Source organism: Leptomonas pyrrhocoris, assembly GCF_001293395.1.
Source record: "Leptomonas pyrrhocoris isolate H10 chromosome Unknown, whole genome shotgun sequence".
Classification (NCBI taxonomy): Eukaryota; Euglenozoa; class Kinetoplastea; order Trypanosomatida; family Trypanosomatidae; genus Leptomonas; species Leptomonas pyrrhocoris.
Genome location: NW_015438362.1, coordinates 1012749 through 1033174, shown reverse-complemented (window position 1 = coordinate 1033174; position 20426 = coordinate 1012749). Strand labels below are relative to the sequence as shown.

General features: G+C 57.4%; 6 protein-coding genes across 8 annotated transcripts; all 6 read left to right on the top strand.

Annotated features, from left to right (window-relative positions):
- Nucleotides 1-322: 322 nt before the first annotated feature.
- On the top strand, nucleotides 323-6154 carry ABB37_04004 (putative mitochondrial hypothetical protein; the record flags this gene model as incomplete). The annotated part of the gene is made up of 1 exon (XM_015801520.1): nucleotides 323-6154. The coding sequence occupies one exon, from the start codon at nucleotides 323-325 to the stop codon at nucleotides 6152-6154; it is 5832 nt and encodes a 1943-aa protein (XP_015660140.1).
- Nucleotides 6155-6630: 476 nt separating this feature from the next.
- ABB37_04003 (putative leucine-rich repeat protein (LRRP)) lies at nucleotides 6631-7512 on the top strand (the record flags this gene model as incomplete). The annotated part of the gene is made up of 1 exon (XM_015801519.1): nucleotides 6631-7512. Exon 1 carries the CDS (start codon nucleotides 6781-6783, stop codon nucleotides 7510-7512), a length of 732 nt encoding a protein of 243 aa, XP_015660139.1. The 5' UTR covers nucleotides 6631-6780.
- A 338-nt stretch (nucleotides 7513-7850) lies between these two features.
- Nucleotides 7851-9462, top strand: ABB37_04002 (hypothetical protein; the record flags this gene model as incomplete). 2 transcript variants are annotated; one of them, XM_015801518.1, is made up of 1 exon in its annotated part: nucleotides 7851-9462. In XM_015801518.1, exon 1 carries the CDS (start codon nucleotides 8023-8025, stop codon nucleotides 9460-9462), a length of 1440 nt encoding a protein of 479 aa, XP_015660138.1. In that variant the 5' UTR covers nucleotides 7851-8022. The 2 variants fall into 2 exon arrangements, with proteins under 2 accessions (XP_015660138.1, XP_015660137.1); XM_015801517.1 differs by having other exon boundaries at nucleotides 7941-9462.
- A 1438-nt stretch (nucleotides 9463-10900) lies between these two features.
- Nucleotides 10901-11538, top strand: ABB37_04001 (hypothetical protein; the record flags this gene model as incomplete). Of its 2 annotated transcripts, none has more annotated exons than XM_015801516.1 (1): nucleotides 10901-11538. In XM_015801516.1, the coding sequence occupies exon 1, from the start codon at nucleotides 11023-11025 to the stop codon at nucleotides 11536-11538; it is 516 nt and encodes a 171-aa protein (XP_015660136.1). In that variant the 5' UTR covers nucleotides 10901-11022. The 2 variants fall into 2 exon arrangements, with proteins under 2 accessions (XP_015660136.1, XP_015660135.1); XM_015801515.1 differs by having other exon boundaries at nucleotides 11022-11538.
- Nucleotides 11539-12156: 618 nt separating this feature from the next.
- ABB37_04000 (hypothetical protein) lies at nucleotides 12157-17735 on the top strand (the record flags this gene model as incomplete). The annotated part of the gene is made up of 1 exon (XM_015801514.1): nucleotides 12157-17735. Exon 1 carries the CDS (start codon nucleotides 12276-12278, stop codon nucleotides 17733-17735), a length of 5460 nt encoding a protein of 1819 aa, XP_015660134.1. The 5' UTR covers nucleotides 12157-12275.
- A 386-nt stretch (nucleotides 17736-18121) lies between these two features.
- Nucleotides 18122-20265, top strand: ABB37_03999 (hypothetical protein; the record flags this gene model as incomplete). The annotated part of the gene is made up of 1 exon (XM_015801513.1): nucleotides 18122-20265. Exon 1 carries the CDS (start codon nucleotides 18139-18141, stop codon nucleotides 20263-20265), a length of 2127 nt encoding a protein of 708 aa, XP_015660133.1. The 5' UTR covers nucleotides 18122-18138.
- Between the last annotated feature and the right edge of the window lie 161 nt (nucleotides 20266-20426).

Below are 20426 nucleotides of genomic sequence, written 5' to 3'. Positions count from 1 at the left end.
CTCTCAATGTGTAAGCCTCCCCGCTTCGTAAAAAGTCCAGTGAAAAGCACTGTATTCGTTTCTTCTGTTTTGTTTTTTAATGGTTGTACTTCCCTTCTCTTTCCCCACCCCTTCTTTTGTGGGGCCCTCCTGTAATACGCGCTACTGGAGCAGCACGAGTGCGACGCGTTGATTGTCATAACAACAAGGCAACGCAGCATACCCCCTCTCAAGTCGTGCTGCGGTTGTTCACAAAGCCGTCGACAGGGGTATGGAGAATTAAAAATCTATGAAAAAATATATATTCGTGATAGCTTTTGTTTGATATTACAACGCGAATTGTATGGCGTTCCTCCCGTCATTGCGGCGGCTGGCTGCCTCGTGGAAGCTGCCTTTTATCCTCGTCGCTGCACCTACTCTGCGTGAGATGTCTGCTCTCTTCCCAGCGACTGGGGATGCTGAGCCTGCCCCAAACCTCATCACTCGTCAAATGCGCAACCCGGTTCCGCCTATTTCTCACCGGCGCGACGATGGTTCCCGAGTGACCCAGTCAAAGCAGAAGGAACTGAAGAAACAAGGCTTCAACGCCATCATCCGCTGGTGCGCCTACCACCAAGAAGCACAAGCGAAGAGTTGTGGCAGCTCCGTTGGAAGTAGCAGTGCAGACGAAGAGGAAACAAAGCGCATGGATGCGGCGGTAATGCGGTGGGTGAATGACAGCCTGGACAGTTTCTCCTGTGGCCAGAGCCTCGTCGTTCTCACGTTTCTCTGCGACGTCCTTCAGCGGCGAAACCAAAAAGAGAGAAACATGCTCTCACCGTCGTCATCGTCAACACTTGATGGCCTTACTGACCAACTCACTCACACGATCGGGCTACTAGTGACGCATGCGGTGACGAACGAACAGCTGACGCTGCAGCCTTTTTTTATTCTGCTTTCCGCCGTTTACGGACTTACCCGAATCACCGACGGCATCCCGCTGCATCTTCGAAACGCCGTTTTAGACGTCCTGGAACCGCCCCCGGCACTGTGGCTTGCCCTGCTGCATCAACTTCGTATCTTTTCCACGATCGCTGGAGAAGGCGAGGGCTTAGATGCCAGCGTCCACATCGAGGCCCTTCTCACCGTGTTGCTCCTCTTTGACCCGTTGCGGTGCAGCACGCTTTTTGCCCCAAACGACTATAAGATGATGGATGGATTGCTTCGCAGTCTGGTGCGGCTTCTCCAACCTGCACTGCGGGTGTCTCGCGCGATTCGCCAGCGTAAAGATGCGGAGCTGGACGAGCGAAGAGAAATGCAGCGGACCACTGCAGAGGAGTTATTTGTGAACGTTGAACGTGACGAGCACGACACGAGACCTGAGGATGCGGAGGAGGAAGATAAGGCGGACACCGCAGTGAGTGTTTCTCACATTGATGACGACGTAAACCGGTTGCAAATGCGCAGCCGGATTAGCATGCGCGATTGCTGCCGCATCCTGACCCACACACGAAATGCCGCTCCTTCGTGCCGTCGTGATATCATGGAGTTCTTCTTATGCGTGGTGCACGACCCTGCCGCATTGACACGTGTCGAAGTCCAGCAGCTGCCCACATTCTTCGACGCGCCACACATGTACAAGGACGTGAAAGACACCAAACTCGCCGAGTACGTGGCTCACGCAGGAGGCATCTCGGAGCTAGAGTTGCTGGTGCCACTGCTGCCCTTCATGTCAGACCCAGCGCGCTTCGCGGTGGTGCTCGAGGAACAGCTGAACATTGAGATGATGCGCTCCACGAAGCTGGATGCGCACCTAGCCACCCTCATCTTACACACCACTGGACAGCGCCTCGCATGGGCGTTTCGCGCGTTCCTCGTGCAGTGCAGCCTGGCAAACACACCCGAGCTGCTTCACGCCGTTGTTGCAGCTCTGGAACACAACGGCACCCAACGTGACAAGGACAACGGGGCCCAGCTGGAGGTGTCAGCAGCACTCGAGGCAAATGTGACGCGCGAGCACGCCAAAGTACCGCTGACACCTGACCTGTGCATCTTATGTCGCTTTCTGTTTGGTTATGAGCTGAAAACCATTCCGTTTCCCTTGCCACGAGACTTGGAGGAGGCGCAGTACAAGGCGTATTCCGAGGCGCTCACCATCGCTGGTGCGATTGTGCGCAACATCGATTGGCCAAAGTGTGCTACCCATCAGTTCCTGCGAGGCGATCGCTACCCGTCCCGCGGCGTACACTTGTCCCCCTCGTTTGTCGCCTATTCCGTCCTCACGGCGTACCTTCAGTCGCTCGACACCTACCACTTTTTGACCACCGAGGATGAGATGGCTGACAGGGACCTGCTGAACACGCTCGTCCTCCCACTTTTGCGCCCCACGGACATTGGCTTCCGTGCAAGGACTCTGCGGCTGCTCAGCAAGGTAATCCCACACCTCAAGTCGGCAGACTATCAGCGCCAACTGGTGAAACGCGCGCTTCATTACGGCGGCACCAACAGCTATCACGACCTCTACCTCTTCGTGCAGTTCTTCGTGACAGCGGCGACGGAACTGAAGGTGTTCCCGGCTGCGCTGACGGATTTGATTTTTCGCCAGCACACGCTCGCTCCGCGGACGGTGTCGCGTCGGATGGCGGCGCACATTAACTCCTCCAAGGCGTACACGACGGTCCTCGTACGGGTAGTGCGGTACGTCCTTGCCGCCGGTGTGCTGACGGCGGTCAATGGTGGCGCCGAGGCGGCGGCGCGACGCGACCGGGTGACCGTCTGGTTCGCCCACTACTTCAACACCGTGTTGGCGGAATCGCGGAGGTCGGACTTCCTGTTGGAAAGAACAGCGAAGTTGGACGAGGTGCGTGGAGGAGGACACGAGGAGGAGGAAAGGGAGGGCGAGGGTGAGATCGACGACGTGCACGTTGAACACAACGCAGTGACGCACGAGTGTGCGGAAGGAGAGAAGGCTGCGCAGGGGGATGGGAGCCGCGAAAAGGACACTGTGACACCCCGCAGTACCAAAAACCGCGAAGGAGATGGAGAAGAAGATGCGGAAAACGATGCAGGCGAAGGAGAGGAGGAGGACGATGCAGCCGACGGCACGTGGAGCATAGCAGCCCATTCACTGGATGAGGCCTTCACCTCACCTGTCACAGAAGACGACTTTGAAACGGTCCTGACGCTCATGCTTCAAACTGGCTGCAAGGCCTCGACACGGGCGCTTGCCCTCATCGCACAACGATTGCGTGATAAAGCCTTAGTTGCCGACACGTTTCGTGCTGACGCCGTGCTGCCCGAGATCAGCGACGCGCCAGCGAGAGACAATGAGGCGAGGTTGTCGTGGCTAGACGAGTCCAACGTTGATGTGGGCGAGCACGAGTGGCAGAGCAGGGCATCGCAGCTGCCTCTGCAGTCTCTGCCGCTGCCGGCGCACTTCGTCTTTGCGGTGCGTGCGGACAGTGCGCTGGCCATCCCCATCACCGCGCATTACCTGACCACCCTTCTCCGCACCTGCGACCTTTTCGTATTTCACCACGTCCTTTCGTCGTTTTTTGTTGCATTGAAGCGCCGACGATTCCACGTGGTGCTGGTGCACGACATGCAGATTGCCGAGGTGGCGATGGCCATCTTGCAGAAGCGGCTGGCAGCCTACCAAAGTGAACGCGGAACGACGACGACGACGCAACGTGATGGGACCGACGCAGCGGCTGATGTGACGAGCATTGTCGCTTTCAAGTCTCTTGTGCAATTGTTGCTCCATTTCGTGCTGTTGCCGCCGCGTACGCCGCACCTACGTGCCTTGGTGGAGACTTTAATTGACCCGCCGCGCAACGCGAACGAAGATGTCTCGATGATCACACCTGCTGCGGAGAACGTGACGGAGAGGAACAGTGAAACTTCCGATGACGGGGGCGAGGGCGAGGACGAGGACGAGGTCGAAGACGACAGCACGCTGCAATTGTTGCGCGCCACGCAAGCCACCGCCGCGTTGAGTGTTCTGCAAGTGTGTGCCTTCATTACGTCCTCCAAACTGAAGGAGTTTACGTTGGCGCACCTGCATCAACTCGCTCTTTTCTTTCCGGATGCAGCGGACTTCGTCTTTTTGCAAGTACGGCCGCAGTTGAGAGAGTTTACGCAGAGAGAGTTACTGCAAACGGCGACGCAGTACCCTCCTGGCGCGACAGACGTGTTGGCTCACCTGCAGAAAGTGGATATGCATGCGAGCATTGACCTAAACGAGTTTGTGCCGCTGTCCAAAAAGCTGCCGATGCGCATCAACGAGGCCGTCCTTCTCGCTCACGCCCCGTTCTTGACCGTTGCATGGGTGACTCGCGTGCTGTCCGCTCTCGCAGCGCGGCACGAGGAGATGCCGGTGTCGTTGCTGCAGCCGCTGCTGGCCCGTGTGGAGGCGGTGGCCGACACTGCCACGGAGTCTGACAAGAGCTTACTGCTCTTGATTCTTCAAGGCTACCTTCTTTTTGGATCTTCCTCTTCCAGCACACCAACGGAGCAGCACGACGGACCAACGTGGATGGACAACGTTCTCTTATCTGCGACCTCCACGGGGAATCACGCAGCGCCGCTGATGCCCGAGGAGCAGTCACATCGGATCGACCTTGTGCGCCGTTGCTGCGATCAGCTGCTCTCCTTGGAGCGCATTTCAACCCTAGACGAACTTCGCTATTTTCTCGTGTCCTACCCGCCCTCCTTGCATCAGCTGCGCGAGCGTGGCGTGGTGACCACGGTAGAGCAAACGCTGCTGCCGTCTATGCTGACCGCCTCACCGGTGCGCTGGACTGAGTTGGATACCCTCGTCCGTCTTCTCTCGGAGCACCAAGTTCTTCTGCCACACACCGTGCACATGATCGCGGAGGTTCTCTTTGCACCGTCGCAGCTGGAGCTGCTGCAGCGTGCGTCTCTCACGAGTGTGGCGTGCGACGGCGTGACGGTGCTCACGGGGTGTCTGCGCATCGCGATAAGGTGTGCGGAGGCGGTGCACGGCACACACACCACGCATTACCCGTCGGGTGCGTTTCCGCTGCTTCCCACGGTGGACGCGGTGCTGCGTGTGTTCGATGTGGTTCAGGACTGGCTGGCCGCGTTGACGACGCTTCTCTCTCCGCAAAGTAAGGGCAGCGGTTACACGCCGGTGGGGTCTTCCTTGAACGTGTTTCCTTCTCCCGCTCTGAACTCGTCCACGTCCTTTTCGTTTTCTGCTGCTCAGCTGGCAGTAACGCGACGCCTGTGCGCCTTTCTGCTGGGCGAAACGGACGACTTGAATCCCAACGAGTTTGCGCGGCTGGTACAAGGTGTTGGGCGACTCAAAGCGTGGGACCTGGCGATGCCGCAGGCGCATGAAGGGGCAGTTCACCTCGACACCCACGAAGCTGCGTCTGCTCCTATGGAGGTGGCCGTTGACTTTCCGCGTGTCTTCGGTGTGATGTTTGAACGTGCCGACCCGCACAGCCGCTGCGTGCTGCTCAGGGCTCTCGCTAGCGACCCGCCCGTCTTCCACCGCTTCGAGGCCGTTGTCCTTCGTGTGCTTCAGCACGACATCGCGTTATTATCCGCAGAGGATTTGGAAACGGTGCTGATGGCCGCCTTGCAGGTGCGGAACGCGGTAGCGGTGGAACCGTTGCTGGACGCCGTGGGAACACGCCTGCTGCCCATGATGGACCAGTGCCGCCGCAGCACTCTTGTGCGGCTCTTGCAGTGCTACTCCGCCTTTCACATCGACGACACGGCGGTGACGCTGGCGGTCCTCGGCGCCCTCGAACGGCAGTTCTCCGTGGAGGTGAAACTCGACGCGGCGCAGGTCATTATCGTTCTGGAGGCGATTGCGCAACTGCCGGCGTCTGCCACGCCGGAGCGGCTGGCCGTGTTGTGCTTCCAACGGTTGGAAAAGGTGGTGCAGGCGCTCTCGCCGCTCCAGCTGTACCAGACCGGGCGGCTCATCCTTGACCTGGAGATGGGCTACACGTCCTCCATCCACAAGCTTGTCACTCACATCCTGGAGAGCCGAGATGGGCCGCGCGGGCAGCGCGATTTCCAACGCGTGGCGGAGGCGCTATGCGACGTCTTTGACGTTGAGGTGAACGCCCAGTTGAGGGCGTCGCGGCTGCGCAAACGACGGCAGAGGGAACGCATTCGCGACTTCTACGCCGTGCAACGAAAGCTAGCACAGGCGGCGTAGTTGCTCTTCGGCGTGGGAGGGAACGGAGGAGGAAGAAAGAGACAGGCAGCCATGAGGAATGCAGGAGGGGCAGCTTCACACGTGAAGAACGGCGTTGGGTGCAAAAGAAACGACAGCCTGACGCGTTCCGCTATATTCGTCACAGACTTCTGACACAATAACTGTATAAAAAAAAAGAAATTGTAAACCGAAAAAGCTGATGATGTCATTGTTTCTTCCCAAGCAATCAAAAAAAAATTGTTTTGTTTGGCTCTTCTCGACGGGGTTATCACGCCTCGCGTGCATGGAGGATTCACTTTACTGGCCTGGGCACTGTTCCGCAGCTGTGGTTTCGCAGAGCTATCACGTTTGTGAAACGTGTGAGCGAAGCGCAACAGAATTACGTTACCGCTGCGATGCAGCGATCCAACTAATAATCTGTGTTTTTATTTCTGGTCACTACTCTGCCCGTTTCTCGGTTTTATTCTCGTGCGGAAGCGCTTCGGCGAGTAGTCCACAACGACCCCTCTTCTTCTCCGTCACAGGCGACACATCATTCGTCTTGTAGCTGAATTTTTTGCGTGTTTTGGTCTCGCTTGCCCTCTTTTGCATTACGGCGAAGGACAGTCAGAACAAAAACAGTATCAATGGCGAGTTCATCCACACAAGTGAAGTCTCTGACGGAGGAAGATGTTCGCACCGCGTCGAAGCAGTACGACGTCATGTTCATCTTCCAAGCCAGTCTTCCTCGCCAGGGACTGTACCAGATCGATCCTAGCGCTTTCTTGCGCTGTCAGTCGCTTCAGGTGGTCGATCTGTCGGGAAACAAGCTCACCACTCTAGTTGGCTTAGAACCCGTTGCGGCGCAGCTAACCTTTCTCAACGCTGCGGAAAACAGCATAATTGATCTCGCAGCTCTCGTCCAATGCACTGCGTTAGAATACTGCCATCTCGAAGGAAACGAGCTGGGCTCTGTTGCCGCCCTGCAAGTGCTCGTCTCTTTGCCGCGCCTGGTGGAGCTTGTCCTGCAGCGGACGGTGCCGCTTGCCCTGTCAGATCCGCATGACACTCTGTTACTCGATAACCCTGTGTGCCGGAACAGAGAATTGTATGAAACTGGTTTCTTAAGGCAGGTGTCCCACATTCGGTGGGTGGACGGCGTGCCGAGCTTTCTGCGGTGCAAGCTGCTGGCGTCCGCAGAGAGTCGAGGCGACAGCGAGGCTGGCAATGAGACGTCGAACGAAGCGCTGTTGGCCTCGGCCGCTGCGTCTCATGAGACGACGTTGCGGAACATGATGGCTGACAACCTCGAGGAGGCCAAGCTACGGGAGGTGCTGGCCGAAGCGGCCAAAAAGTGCACAAAGGCTTCTCAGGCGTAGATCCAAGGGCTGTTCTGCTTGGCGGGGAGAGAGACGGATATGCGGCTTTTTCGACTATCCGTATTGCATCTCTTATGTACAATTCCATATATTAAAGACCCCCCCCCCCCAAAAGAATAACGGCCACTTTATTTCAGATGCAGTCGCTACGTAACCTCTGTTTGTAACTCAGGATAATAGTAATCACACTCTGACCAAAGGGCATCCGTTCGGGAGGTTCTTGATGGCAGTTTGTAGCGCACCAATCCATCCTTTGGGCGGCTCTTTCCTTCCCCTGTGTTCGTGAATTCAATGGCGTTTTTACATGCTATCTCGTCCCTCGTTGCACTTATCGACCAGTTTTTTTTGTGAACGTTTTCATCCGTGTTCCGTTCCAATCACCCCAAAAATTACCTTCATCTATCATCGCTCTTCTGCACTGGGTGGAAGGAAGAGAGAAGTGCAACGACCAGCTGGAACTAATTCTCTTTTCATTCTCACCGAACCGGCAGCGGCAATACGCGGGTCGTTATGAGTTCGTCCGACGCCATTGAGGAGGACGACTACGTCTTCATCAACGGAGGGGGCTGTAAAAAGATTGTGCAAATTAAAAAAGATGTGAAGGTGCGTCTCGGGCGGTCGGGGGCGGCACTTGCCACCACACTCATCGGCATGCGCTACGGCGGCGTGTGCAACCTCGATCACGGAGGACAGCGCTTCATTGAAACGCACGAGTACCCTGATCTCGACATCACCGAAGTCGGCGAGGCCGAGGAGGTGAAGGATAATCGAGACTTAATCGACGACAACACGAACCAGCAGCTGTCGAACGCCGAGGTCGCGGCCATTCGCCGCGAAAAGGGACTAGGCGAGCTGCTGCAGACGCTGAAGGAGAAGAGTGCGAGTTTCGGCACCAAGACAAATTTTGCACAGGAGAAATATCTGAAAAAGAAGCAGAAGAAGTACGGCACGCTTTTCAAGCTGGAGCGGGTGGCGGTGGACAACTTGGCCGAGTTGCACCTCCCCACCATCCACCCATCCGATAACACACCGGACGACGCGCGGTGCATTCGACTGCGCGCCGACGCGCTAGCACTCATTCTGCATCACAGCGACGTCCACCACAACAGTCGCGTTCTCACGTACGAGCGCACCAACGGCGTGCTACCGGCCAGCCTTCTTACTCGCATGGGGAAGGAGGGCCGTCTTTTTCAACTTCTCGACAAGAACGCACAGCCGGACCCGACAACGGCGATCAAGGTGTTCAAGCTGCCGGAGGTGAAGGAGCGCTGGAAGGCGGTGCCGCGCAACCCGGGTTTCCTGGAAGGCATAGAAGTGTGCGAGAAACTGGCGAAGGCGTCTGGTGAAGAGCAGGGCTGCGGCGCTGTCGACTTGTCCGAGCGTCCCCCGCGAAGTCATGTCAGTGCTGGTGTAACGCAGTGGATGAAGGGACTCGAGGCGCGGGAGACGCTCCTGGCGCAGCCCGCTGATTCCCTCGTGGTCTGCGACGATGACGCGCCGCAGCGGGCCGTGACCGATCTCTTGCCCTTCCTCGCGAATGGTGGCCATATTGTGGTGTACAGCCCGTTTCTCGAGGACCTCACGGGGCTATTCTTAGAGCTGCGGAAGGACTGCGTCAACATTCAGATCTCGGACACGTGGTACCGCCATCATCAGGTGCTGCCGAAGCGCACGCACCCGACGGTAAACATGAGCACCGCGGGCGGTTACTTGCTCACAGCCATCAAAGTGGGGCAAAACGCCGCTTCGTCCTTGGTACCGTCGAGTCGACTTGTCGCTTCACCCAGCCCCGCCCCAACGGACGACTTCAGCGCATCCGTCGATGACACCCGTAAACGCTCGCACGAAGCCGATGAAGAGGGGGAGCTACAGACGCCGGAGTCGCCACAGAAGCATGCAAAGCTGGATGAGCCTTCCACCACCACAGAGTCGACGGACGGCGTGCAGTGAAGTTGTTTCTCAGCCGGCTCTGTGCCCGTTGGCTTGGAATAACTGTTGTGAGGTCGCTTAGTCGCGTTTAAGTGGTGCGTAAGAAGAAAAAAAACAACTACAGCATACCGGGCCTGTTTCCCTCCCCTTACATCCGTGCTCGGGTGTACCTCATGCCATTGCCGCCGCCCTTTGGCTACCGAACAAAAACGCTAACACAAGGCTCCATGGGTTTTTTGTCCTTCTCTGAAATTGAAGTAAAACGCAGCTTTTGACCTTTTACTATCTATTTGCGAATTGAGAACAAAAACCAAAGATTAAGGTTTCTAGCTACTCCCTACACGTGCGACGATCACAGTCCAATTTCTTCTCTCTCTTGCTGTCCAATCCCTTACCCACTACACACTCGTACACATACACACAAGCCTTTTTCTGCGTAACAGTTCAACCCTCTTCCCTTCAGCTTTTGCATTTACACACCAACCGATTTTCTCCTCCTCTACTTCAATCATGATCTACGATACCAACTCCGCCCAGTACCAGCAGTTCCTTAGGTCCAGCGGCCGCCGTCGCGATGACTATGGCAAGTCCAAGACGGCCATCGTGAATAAGCAGACCGCCAAGCCGGCGGGTGCGGCCAGCACGGGTTTGTAGTGAGGGAGAAATGACAAGTTGCGAACGAGAAGAGTAACTCTGCGCACGTGCACCGAGCTGGCGGGGTTTCACTTCTTTTCAAAGGAGCTCGGGAGGGCACACTCAATAGCCCTTTTTTTTGTCGCATGACGAGCGTGCCCTCACGTCAGCGTTGCCTCTCCTCCGTCCGCACGCGTTCAGCTTTCGTTTCGTAGGTAAAAGATCTAACTGTAATTATTCGTAAACGAAAAAATAACGGTGAAACGGGTGATTTTTGAGTATGTGGTGATTTTCGCAGTTACTTGAGGCTTTCTGTTCGTTTGGCTGTGAGTGCGGAAAAGTCTGATGTCAAGAAAAGCAGCTCAACGTTTGTGTTCATGGACGTTTCTGTTTTTTTTTTTACTGTTATGGTGCTTTTTCTGAAATACGTTTCGCGGATAAGAGTAAGGGAGAAAAGAATAGAATCTGTCACTATGCAAGATAGCAATAGCATTGTGTTCTCTGTTGTTTCGGCAATAAGTTTTTCGGCGCCCCTGCCGAAGTCTCCACAGCGTTGATGATGAAGGCAGACGTAGAGCTGTACTTTTGCCGTGAAGCTGTGTGACGGACCTGAGAATCTCGCAGCCTTATGCGAATGCGTAGCACAATACTGCTCGAAAGTAAGTGTCGTTACTCTTCTAGAGGATTCAAGATAGAAACAGTGTTTCAGCTTGTTACGCGAAAGTGTTTTAGTTATGAATATATATGTGAGGCTTTCGATACGCACTTCTTCAACTTTGCTTTCGCCGTCTTCTCTTTTTCTTCTCCCGATTGTACATCATCCCTAGATTATTTGCGGTGCAAACACGAGTCTCTTTTGACCCTTGTCTGCTCCCATCATATACATTCACTGTTTTTTCTACACACGGTCCCGTCTTTCCCGCTTTATTCTTTTTTTTCCTGGTTAAGATGAAGCGCTTCTTCAACTCCTTTTACGGTCGCACCGGTATGATCCCCGATGCCGGGCAACGGAGTGTGGCCAGTCGGGTCTCGGCACTGGTGCTGGAAGGCATCGTCGTCTTCACCGCACTCGGTACCTTAGGCGTCGACACCTCTCCCCTGGTTGCAGCGGCGGGCATCACCGGCGCGACGATCGGCTTTGCGTGCAAAGACTTTGGTGCGAACTTTGTCGCCAGCATCGCGCTCTCCGGACAGCAGGCGCTGCGCACCGGCAATAAGGTGAGCATCGGCGTGGGCAGCAGCACGGTGACCGGCACCGTCGTCGACTGGGACACGCGGTACTTGTACCTGCGCAACGACGAGCAGGCGGTGGTGTGCGTGCCCAACAACGTCATTCTGAACTCGGTCGTGGTGTGGAAGGATGTGCAACCGAGCGCGAAGATTACAAACAGCGAGGCGTCGCTGATGAAAGACAACAAGGAATGGAAGGCGGCCGCCAGCGGTGCGGACTCAACGAAAAAGTAGCGGTGCTGCTCTTTGCTTCTTTGATGCGTACTCTTCGGGGCGCCATAGCCTCCGCGTCTCTTGCACGACTACTTTTATTTGTCCACACTTCCTTTGTCCGTGTTTCTTTTTCTCCTTTCTTTTTTTTTTACATACTTATCGCTCTGTGGAATTCGAACAGCGTCATTTCTGTGTCTTGTGTGCGTTCTGCTTTTGTTTGTTTTGTTGTCTTTTTCGAGTTTTGTTTTGTTTTTGCTCTATACCTCTCGCTTTCCGCGTACGACGGAGATCTTGGACTGAAATGAACGTTTGTGTTCTGCGGGGCGTTGAAGGGGTACGTAGCTCACTCCTCCTTGACACGGAAGCATGTGATGAGCGTGGCCAATGGTCACTTTAAGAAAGCGATATGTCTGTGGCGCGACTTGATCCCCAAGAGGATGCGCCGCGTGCTTTCCCCTCTCTTTCTGTGTGTGTGTGTGTGTGTGTGATCTGGCCCGAGCAAACAGTCTATTTTCTGTTCCCCTCCTCTTTCTCTTTTTTGGCGTAATCCTCCGTTGCACGCGAGCGAGTTTCGGCCGCTTCGTTTTTTTTTCGTTCTGTCTTGTTTTTGATGTTGTGCCGCCTCCAATTCTCTCCACAGTTGTGTGTCGCCTCGACGATCGGCACGAAAGGTGACGGCACTCATATTCACACTCACAGCGGCTCCGTAAAAGAAAGAAAAAAAAACTTGTTTTTCTCTAGAAATTTAATGGCTGCACATGTCCACCGCCACCACGCCGGTTGAGCTCGTTACGGTGGGCAGAGTGCCTGCACGAGAGAGGGGACTGTTCACTGGCGTCGCGCCTTCCGTGGTAGAGGTCTTTCCTAGCGTTTTCCTCATCGCCAGCATCGTTCGCACGAAGAACCAGTGTATTTTGGAGCTTGTCCAGCCTGCTGGGAAGAGTGCTGCTGCGACCAATACAACCACGGTTTCGCCTGCTCTCAATAGCTTCAAGACCAACTCATCACGAGTGTCTCCATCGTCTTCTTCGTTGCCAGAGGTGCAACGCCGCCTCTGTGAGGCCGACGGCGTTCCCCGAGGACCTACACACCCGACCTCTGTGGCGGTACCCTTCGCGCTCAAAGCCGGATTTCGTGTTCCGCGAGTTATTCACCTCGTGGCGGAGGACGAAGGCGTCATTGAAACCGTCACCCTCGTGCGCGATCCACTCGGGGCAGCCTTCGTCGCGGCGCTGGAAGAGGAGGACCGCGCCACATCCGTGAACCCGCTGCGCGACACCGCCGCCGCTGGTGCTGCGTCGTCGATCCCGTCCGTCCACCTCGTCCACATTCACTTTTTTATTGGCACGTCGAACGGCACCGTCATCGTGGGCAACGCGCTGCGGGGAACAATCCTCGCCGTCGCACAGTTCCAGTACCACCACCTCTTCTCCAGAGAGGCTCGCGGCGGCCGTAGCACCACCACCTCTACAGCTCCACTGGACGGAGGCACAAGCGATGGGGAGGCGGAGGGGGCCCAGGGTGATAGCAAGAGGTCCCTAAACAACCAAGCGGTCGTGAAGTTTGTGGTGCGCGAGAAGCGAGAGGAGCAACTGTGGAATCCGTCGCTGCCCTTCTCACAGGAGAATAACATTTTCGTTAGTCAAGACGGGTCCGTTCTGTCCAAGAAGGCTGCTGCTGCCGATGCCGCATCACCTACTGTTGGGTCCCGTGTGGCCTCCGTCTACGTTGTGCACAGCGGTGGAAAGGTGGTGGAACTGACCCGCGCGGCGTTGGACGCGTTTGTGCGGTCGTCGGTAGACCGCCTCGACGGCCGCCGCCCTCACTTGATTCTGGAGTGGGACGCGGACACGTCCGCCAGCTCCTTCCCTGTCGCCGGGCCCGCTAGCGACTTTGCGGCCCACATCGGCCATATTTTTGTGTTGGAGCCCCCGTCCTCTAATTCCCCTATCGAAGAGCACACCGCAACGAGCAAGTCGGCTTCCCCGCAGTCCACGCTCTTCTCCATACGCGACGCCGATATCTTGACAGAGATGCCGGAGGCGACGGCGCTGCTCGCCCCGTTAGAAGCACAGCGACGCCCGTTCGAGTCGCTTTTAATAGGCGGCAGCAGCCCACTCTTTTCCTTTTACCGACTCCAACCGCATTCCTCTGGCTTTTCTGCTTCCAACGCGGTCAAGGCAGTGAAGAACATGGTGACAGGCGTGGCGCGCACATTGTGGTTCAGCGCGTTGGGCACCACAAGTCCAATCGAGCGTCCCCCGCACCTGAAGAAGATTCCGACGCCCGATACACGACGGTTTCTGCAGGCAGATGCGAAGTGTGTCGCGCTGCAAATTGACCCCTCTCAGCAGTACGCCGTCTTCGCCGTTGAGGGCGGTGGACGCATATACGTGGCGGAGGTGCAAACGGGCGTCATCAGCGGTGTTCTGAAAGGATGTCGCGCCGCGCAGTTTACGTGGTGGTGGGTGGACAGTGCAGCGGGCAGACCGGCGCTGTTGCTGATCGTCTACCTGCCGTTGCGTCGCGCCGTGGAGGTGTACACGCCGCGGACGTGGGAGCGCCTGGCAGCGTGTCACGTGCCGGAGGGCTGCGTTCTTCTTCGCACTTGTGGCGTCCCGAGGGAGCGCTGTGATGATGCGGGGGCGAGCAGAGGCCTTCTGAGCGGCGGCAAGCTGGCGCCGAGCGTCTGCAGCGGGTGTGGCAGCGATGCCCTCTTGATGGACCCCGCAGGCACCGTGTACGCGATTCGTGTTGGCTGGGTGCTGAAGGACATCGTTGGAAATGCTTCGTTTTTACAGCCCATGCCGTCCCTCTCCGCTGGCGAGGCCACTACCACTTCCACGTCAGCAAGCGATGAGGCGGCGCTGCTGAGCTCTTCGGTGCTGCGCGCGTGTCAAACCCCCGATGACTTCGTGGAACTGGCGCTGCAACTCCCGTTGCCGCAGCCGCGTGTGGTGTGGGAAGACAGCGTCGCGCCAACTTCTCCGGCAGAAGACGGTTCTTCCTCTGGAGATACGGCGGCGGTGGTGAAAGCCTATGCGGTGAAGGGCGGCGACGAGGTACGGCAGTACAGTAAATCTTTGGAGCTTCTCTGCCATACGGTGCAACGCCGCTTCGCGCCCGGCTACGCGGAGATCTTCGTGGCGGCGATGCCATGCACACCACAGCTGGTGTTGGAAGGCTCGGCAGCTGCTGTGCCCCACAACATGACTGCTGCGCAATGCTTACACTACGTGCGCACCTACCGCTCCCTCACGGAGAACTATTATCGACTGCTGTCCTGTCGACGGGTGGCACCGTCGCGCTACTTCGACCCGGCGCAGTGGACGTCCGGCCTCATCACACCCGAGTTGTGGAAGGAGACCTTTTCCACAGCCGACAGCGCCGCCACGGTCGCCTTTGTGCGGCACATGGAGGAGCGCATGGAGGCCCTTCTGGCCGCCTTTCCCGCGGAGCTGCATGTCTTTAAGAAGTACTTCGCCGCGCACTTATACCAGGTGTTGCGCAAGGTGCCATCTCTCACCACAGCGGCGGCGTCAGCTACGCCGTGCGCGTTGGCTGATCCTGCCTCCTTCATGCCGCTCGCCACCTTCCTCCATTGCTTTTACTGCGGCACAACCCGTCCGTCGTTTCTCTGCGACGCCATCGAAGCCGCTGAGGACGCCGACGGCAGTATCAACTTCCTCGGCCCCTTCTCCGATCTGGCCTTTGGGAAACTCGGCCTCAACAGTTTCTTTGCGCAGCTCCCCGTTCTCACCGAGCTGGGTTGCACCGACGGTGACGTGGCCGTCCTTACGGTCACCTGGATCTCCCGCCAAGGCGGCCGCAACCTGTGCTCGCTGCTCTCGAGCACCACCGTGGGACTCCTCGTCGCGATCCTTCTGAGCTTCTCCGACGGCGATTTTCTCTTCGCACTGGATCGGGCGCCTATCCCATTCATCTCGGTCGATGGGGATATTGCGACGAACACCGCGGCGAACAGCATCACGAGTCTGCTGTGGTGCTGTGCCGTTCGATGCGCGCTTCGGCCGAGCACGTCCTTCATCACCGGGCAACACTTCACTCGTCGCGTGCGACAGCTCCTTCAGTTGTGGTACTCACTGACGAAGGGTGTTGCCCCTCCTGCAGCTGCGTCCGCACCGGCTTCAGATCCGATCAGCAGTCCTTGCACCGACGCACGCATTGCCTTTTCGCTACGCCTCGGCAGCGTGGAGCCGCCGTCGTTGCCGCTGACATCAACGGCCAGCGTTGCCGCTTCTGCTGCCGACAGCAGCGGACTTCGCAGTCGTGCGGTGCAAACAGAGGGCGATGCGTTCGAGGTGTATCTGCAGCGCAACGGCATCTCCGTCTCCCTTCTGGACGACTACGTCATTCCGCGTGCCGACGCAGACGCCGAGGCCGTGCGTAACCTGCCGCTTTTTTACACTTTTATCTCCTCCCTCGGCGCAACGGAGAACGTGCGCAGCCGCAGCAGCGGCGCCTGCGACAGCCCGGACGTTGTAGAGTCCCTTCCATGGATCGATAGCCACAAGTGGGATCAGGAGCGCTTCCGTAATGACGTCACCAAGCCGCTAGAGAACCTGTGGTTGCAACTGACAAGCTCGGCAACTGGCAAAAGCAAAAGCCGCAGCCTCAAGACAACGTTGCGAGGAGCAGCGGCGGACGATGAAAGCCGTCAATCCGTGTACACATCCTGCCTGCTGCTCGTGGCGATGAGTGTGCTGGAGCACGCCACTCGCCCTCTCACGGACGTGGCCTTCTTCTTTTGGGACAACAACGCCATCCCAGACGGCAACCTGTTCCCTGTGGACGGCGCCCCAGAAGGTCTCATCCTGTTCGGCAGCCGCACATCGCGCGAGTACCTGAAGAGTGTTCAGAAGCTGGCAGCGCTTATTGAGAGCATGCTCCAGCAAGCCGTCGCGCCCCTGGGGAACGCAGATCGTGTGCGGCTTATTCAGCAGATCAACATGGCACTCTCCGAGGACGACGCGTTGCTCTTCCCCCTCGTGCCGAGCTTTCTGCGTACGCGACTCACGATTTTGATGCAAGTGCTCGCACAGGCCCCGCACGCGCCGTTGCGGCGCGTTCAACGCGTGAGCCGGCTGGTGTCTCTGCTTCTCTTTTTTTCCGAAGCCTCCGCCTTAACGATGGGCGGGGTGGCGCTTACGCAGCTCCAGTCGCAGATGGCCGTTCCGTGGAAGGAGCTGATCGGTGGCGCGAACCGCCGTGACCAGCTGCGTCTGCTGCCCGACGTCTTCATCGCCGAGGTCAACCTCCCTTCTCCGTCACAACCGGCGCTGGCGCAAGGCGCAGGGCTTGCGCTCTCCGCCTACGCCATGGAGGATGAGCAACCGACGAGCGCACCCTTGGACGTGGGCGTGGCAGTGGCAGTGATGCGGCGCTTTCTCGTAGCGGGCAGTGTCCTCTACGGCCAGCAACGCGGTAATCTGCCCTCTCCGTCCTCTGCTCCTGCTGCGGCTGCGGCTGTATTCACACCGACGCCGTATCTCGGTTTAGTGGCGGACGACACACGGCAATGCCTCACCCGACTGGCGCACTGCCTCGGATTGCACGAGGCATGGTCTGACGTGGCTGATATCGTTCTCATGGACTACGAGATCAAACACCTCTTTCCTGTCGCGGCGATTGAGCAGGAGATGCTGCTGCTCTCCACCAAGTCGGCCGCGCCGCGCATTGGGGTGTCGCTGCTGCAGTGCTACCTAGTGCAGGTCCTTCAGCACGTGACGACGCAGCGGAAGGGTCACAGGCAGCGCGGCGACCGGGCGGCGTTCGAGGTGTCTTCGGACAACCTTCGTCGGCTGGTCGACGCGCTCTCGGCAGAGAGTCGCGCGTGGCTGCAGCAGCGAGAGACAGAGATGATGGCAGCCGACACAGAAGGGAAGGCAGCCGGAACGGAAATGAGTCACACCAGACTTTCTTCTCCTGGTTCCTCTACAGGCGTGATAGCATCGGCGGACTCGTTGCCGATGGGCGATGCAGGTTGGGTGACGGTGACGGAGTTTGAGGATATGCGACGTCTTGTCCTCTCCACGCTTGGGCTCCCGAAGGGCACGCCGGAGCGGAAAAACTTTTTCCAAGTCCTCTTCACGCTGTCTCAGTGGGCGTGTGAAGGGCGTCTCACGCTGCCGGCGCCTCTCCAGCGTATTGCGCGCGAGCTGCCCCAGGTAGTGGAAAAGTGGGAGAAGATCGTGTAAGGACGAACGACGACGTCCTAACGAGTTCAATCCGGTATCAAAATGCACTTCTTTTACGATGGCGGAATTCGTGCACCATGGCGCCAGCATTGTTCAAATAATAATAATAGAACACAAGAAACGTTAATCTGGCGTTTGTCTTGTTTTCATTCCTCGGACTGTTTCCTCGGAGGTGTCTGTCATATTATCAGCTCAGTAGCGAGGAGTAGCTTCGGCATCGGTAAGAATAGAGAGTTCCCCCCCCCTCTCCTCTGTTTGTCTTTCTGAATTTTGGCTGAACTATCCGTGTATGTGTTCCTTCAACGTTCTTCCTCTGCTGTTCTTTTGTTGTCTCTCATCTCCATTCTTGTGTGTGCGTGCGTGTGTTGTTCGATTGATTCCTCGCAGCACGCCGAATACACAAATGCACGATTTTCTCGCCAGTACCACGCGGAAGCACCTGCTGCGCGAGGAAACGATTGGCGCCACTCGCCGCGTAGTGGACCTCGCGCGTGGAAGTGAAGCGGGCCCGCACAGCACTTCCGCACCACCTCGACCGGTTGTCTCTCTCAAAACACTCTACACCGATTTTGAGGTGCGAGAGCTCCCTGCATTTTACGGCAACGGTACCCCTCTCCGACTGGAGCTGGAGAGCAACGGCAGCGACCGCTGCGGTGGCGGAGTAAAGACGGATCAGTCGGAGCACGCCGCAACAACGCAGCAGTCGGATACGCCCGGTGACGGGAAGCGGAGCCGCGAGGTCAACGAGGACGATGATGAGAGGAAGACCTCCACTGTAACTGCAGCGCAGCCGCCTTCGTCAGTCCCTCCCGGCTCTTCGTCTAACTCTGTCGCGGACACCATCGGACCGCTTGTCAGCCCGAACGACCTCGCGGCCCTCCTCGCCGGACTGGCCGAGGAGGCAAAGTCGATCCCACTTCCCAGTGTTACGGACAAGGAAAGGAGAGGACAGCTTCACGCCGCCATCAAGGCTTGCCTCGGTGCTACACACGTGAGCAACACGGTGGACGGCGTTGTCTGCGTGGTACGGGCGAACGCGACGGATCGGCGCGAAGCGCGGCGTCGCTCTCGCGCGCAACGGCCGCCGCCGGTGTACCACCATTTTACCTTGTACAAGGAAAACACCGACAGCAACCAAGCGCTACGGATGATCGCGGCTCATTTGAAGCTGTCCAGCCGCCAAGTGCAGTTTTGCGGCACAAAGGACAAGCGCGCCGTCACGCTTCAACGCGTGGCGATTCGCGAAACGACGGTGGAGAGGCTCAAGTCAATCAATGCGCGCACCTTTGGCTTGCACAACGTTATTAAGGTGTGCGGCTTTACGCAGGAAGACCACGGCTTACGTCTCGGTGACGCTAAGGGGAACCACTTTCGGATTGCGCTGCGTGTGTTTCCCAATCACGATGCTGATGCGTCGGGGTGTGCTGCGTACGAGTCCGCTGAGCCTTCCGCAGCTCTCACGGCAGATTACTTGCAGGAAGTAGAAAACGTGGTGCAGAGGTACGGCGTGGTCAACTACTTTGGCCCGCAGCGTTTCGGCACGACAGACGTGCTGACGAGCGATGTCGGCATCCAGTTCTTGCGCGGTAACCTCCTCGAAGGTCTACGGCTCCTGCTTGCGTCAAAGGCCACCATTGTTCCTGAGATGGCGAAAGTGGTGGAGCTGTTTCAGGCTGGCAACTACACTGAAGCATTGCAGAGGGCGCCTTACTACTGCTACCAGGAGCGCGACGTCCTCAAGCACCTCAGCGCCAACCCGAATGATTACCTGGGTGCCCTGCGGTCCATGGCGCGTACCATGGCGATGATGTACTTCCACGCGGTGCAGAGTTTGGTGTGGAACCGAATGGCCTCGGCACGCCTGTCGGGCCCAGAGCGCATCCACGCGGAGGTCGGTGACCTTGTGTTGGAGTCCACGTACGAAGCACGACTCAGCGGAAAAGAAGACGATGGCGCCGGCACTGCAATCACGGCAGCGGATGACGATGCTGCGGCTGGTGATTTGAAGATGCCGACGGTTCGCAAGCTCACCTCGGAGGAGGAGTGCTCTCGCTTCACACTTGCCGACGTCCTGCTGCCCGTTCCAGGGCCGGATCAGGGGCTCGTCTACCCAGAAGCCTCTGGTTGCTCTCGCGCAGACTACGAGAAAGTATTGCAAGAGCTGGGCATCGACTTCCAGGGCAAGGAGGCGCTGTCGCTGATCAAAGTGTTTCACTTTTACGGCACCTACCGTGCACTTGGTGTACGGCCGAAAGACTTCGAGCTCCGTCTGCAGACAGCTGCCAGCTGGCGTACACCAGTGCTGCGCTCTGACTGGGAGTTGTTCTGCGCTCAGCAGCCGCACACCGAGCTGCCGTCGTCAACCAATGCGACGGCGGAAGTTGTCGCGTCAGAGCCGAAAGGTGTGGTACAGGTGTTGGTGGCTGCCTTCTCGCTGCCACCTGGGAGTTACGCGACAAGTGTGCTGAGGGAGTTTTGTATTCCCTCCGCCGACGCGTTTCCCAGCAGCGAAGCGGCCCAAGATGCTTGACAATGGGTTTAGGTGCATTATTTGTCGAAGCGTTTAATGGTAATGTGCAGTTTTTTTTTTTGCTGCTATAGTATTTGGTGATGCTGTGGTGATTAAGCCACACTTACAGGCAAGCAAGGAGCGAATCACAAAACAAATTAATTCAAACGCTCCGTTTTTGG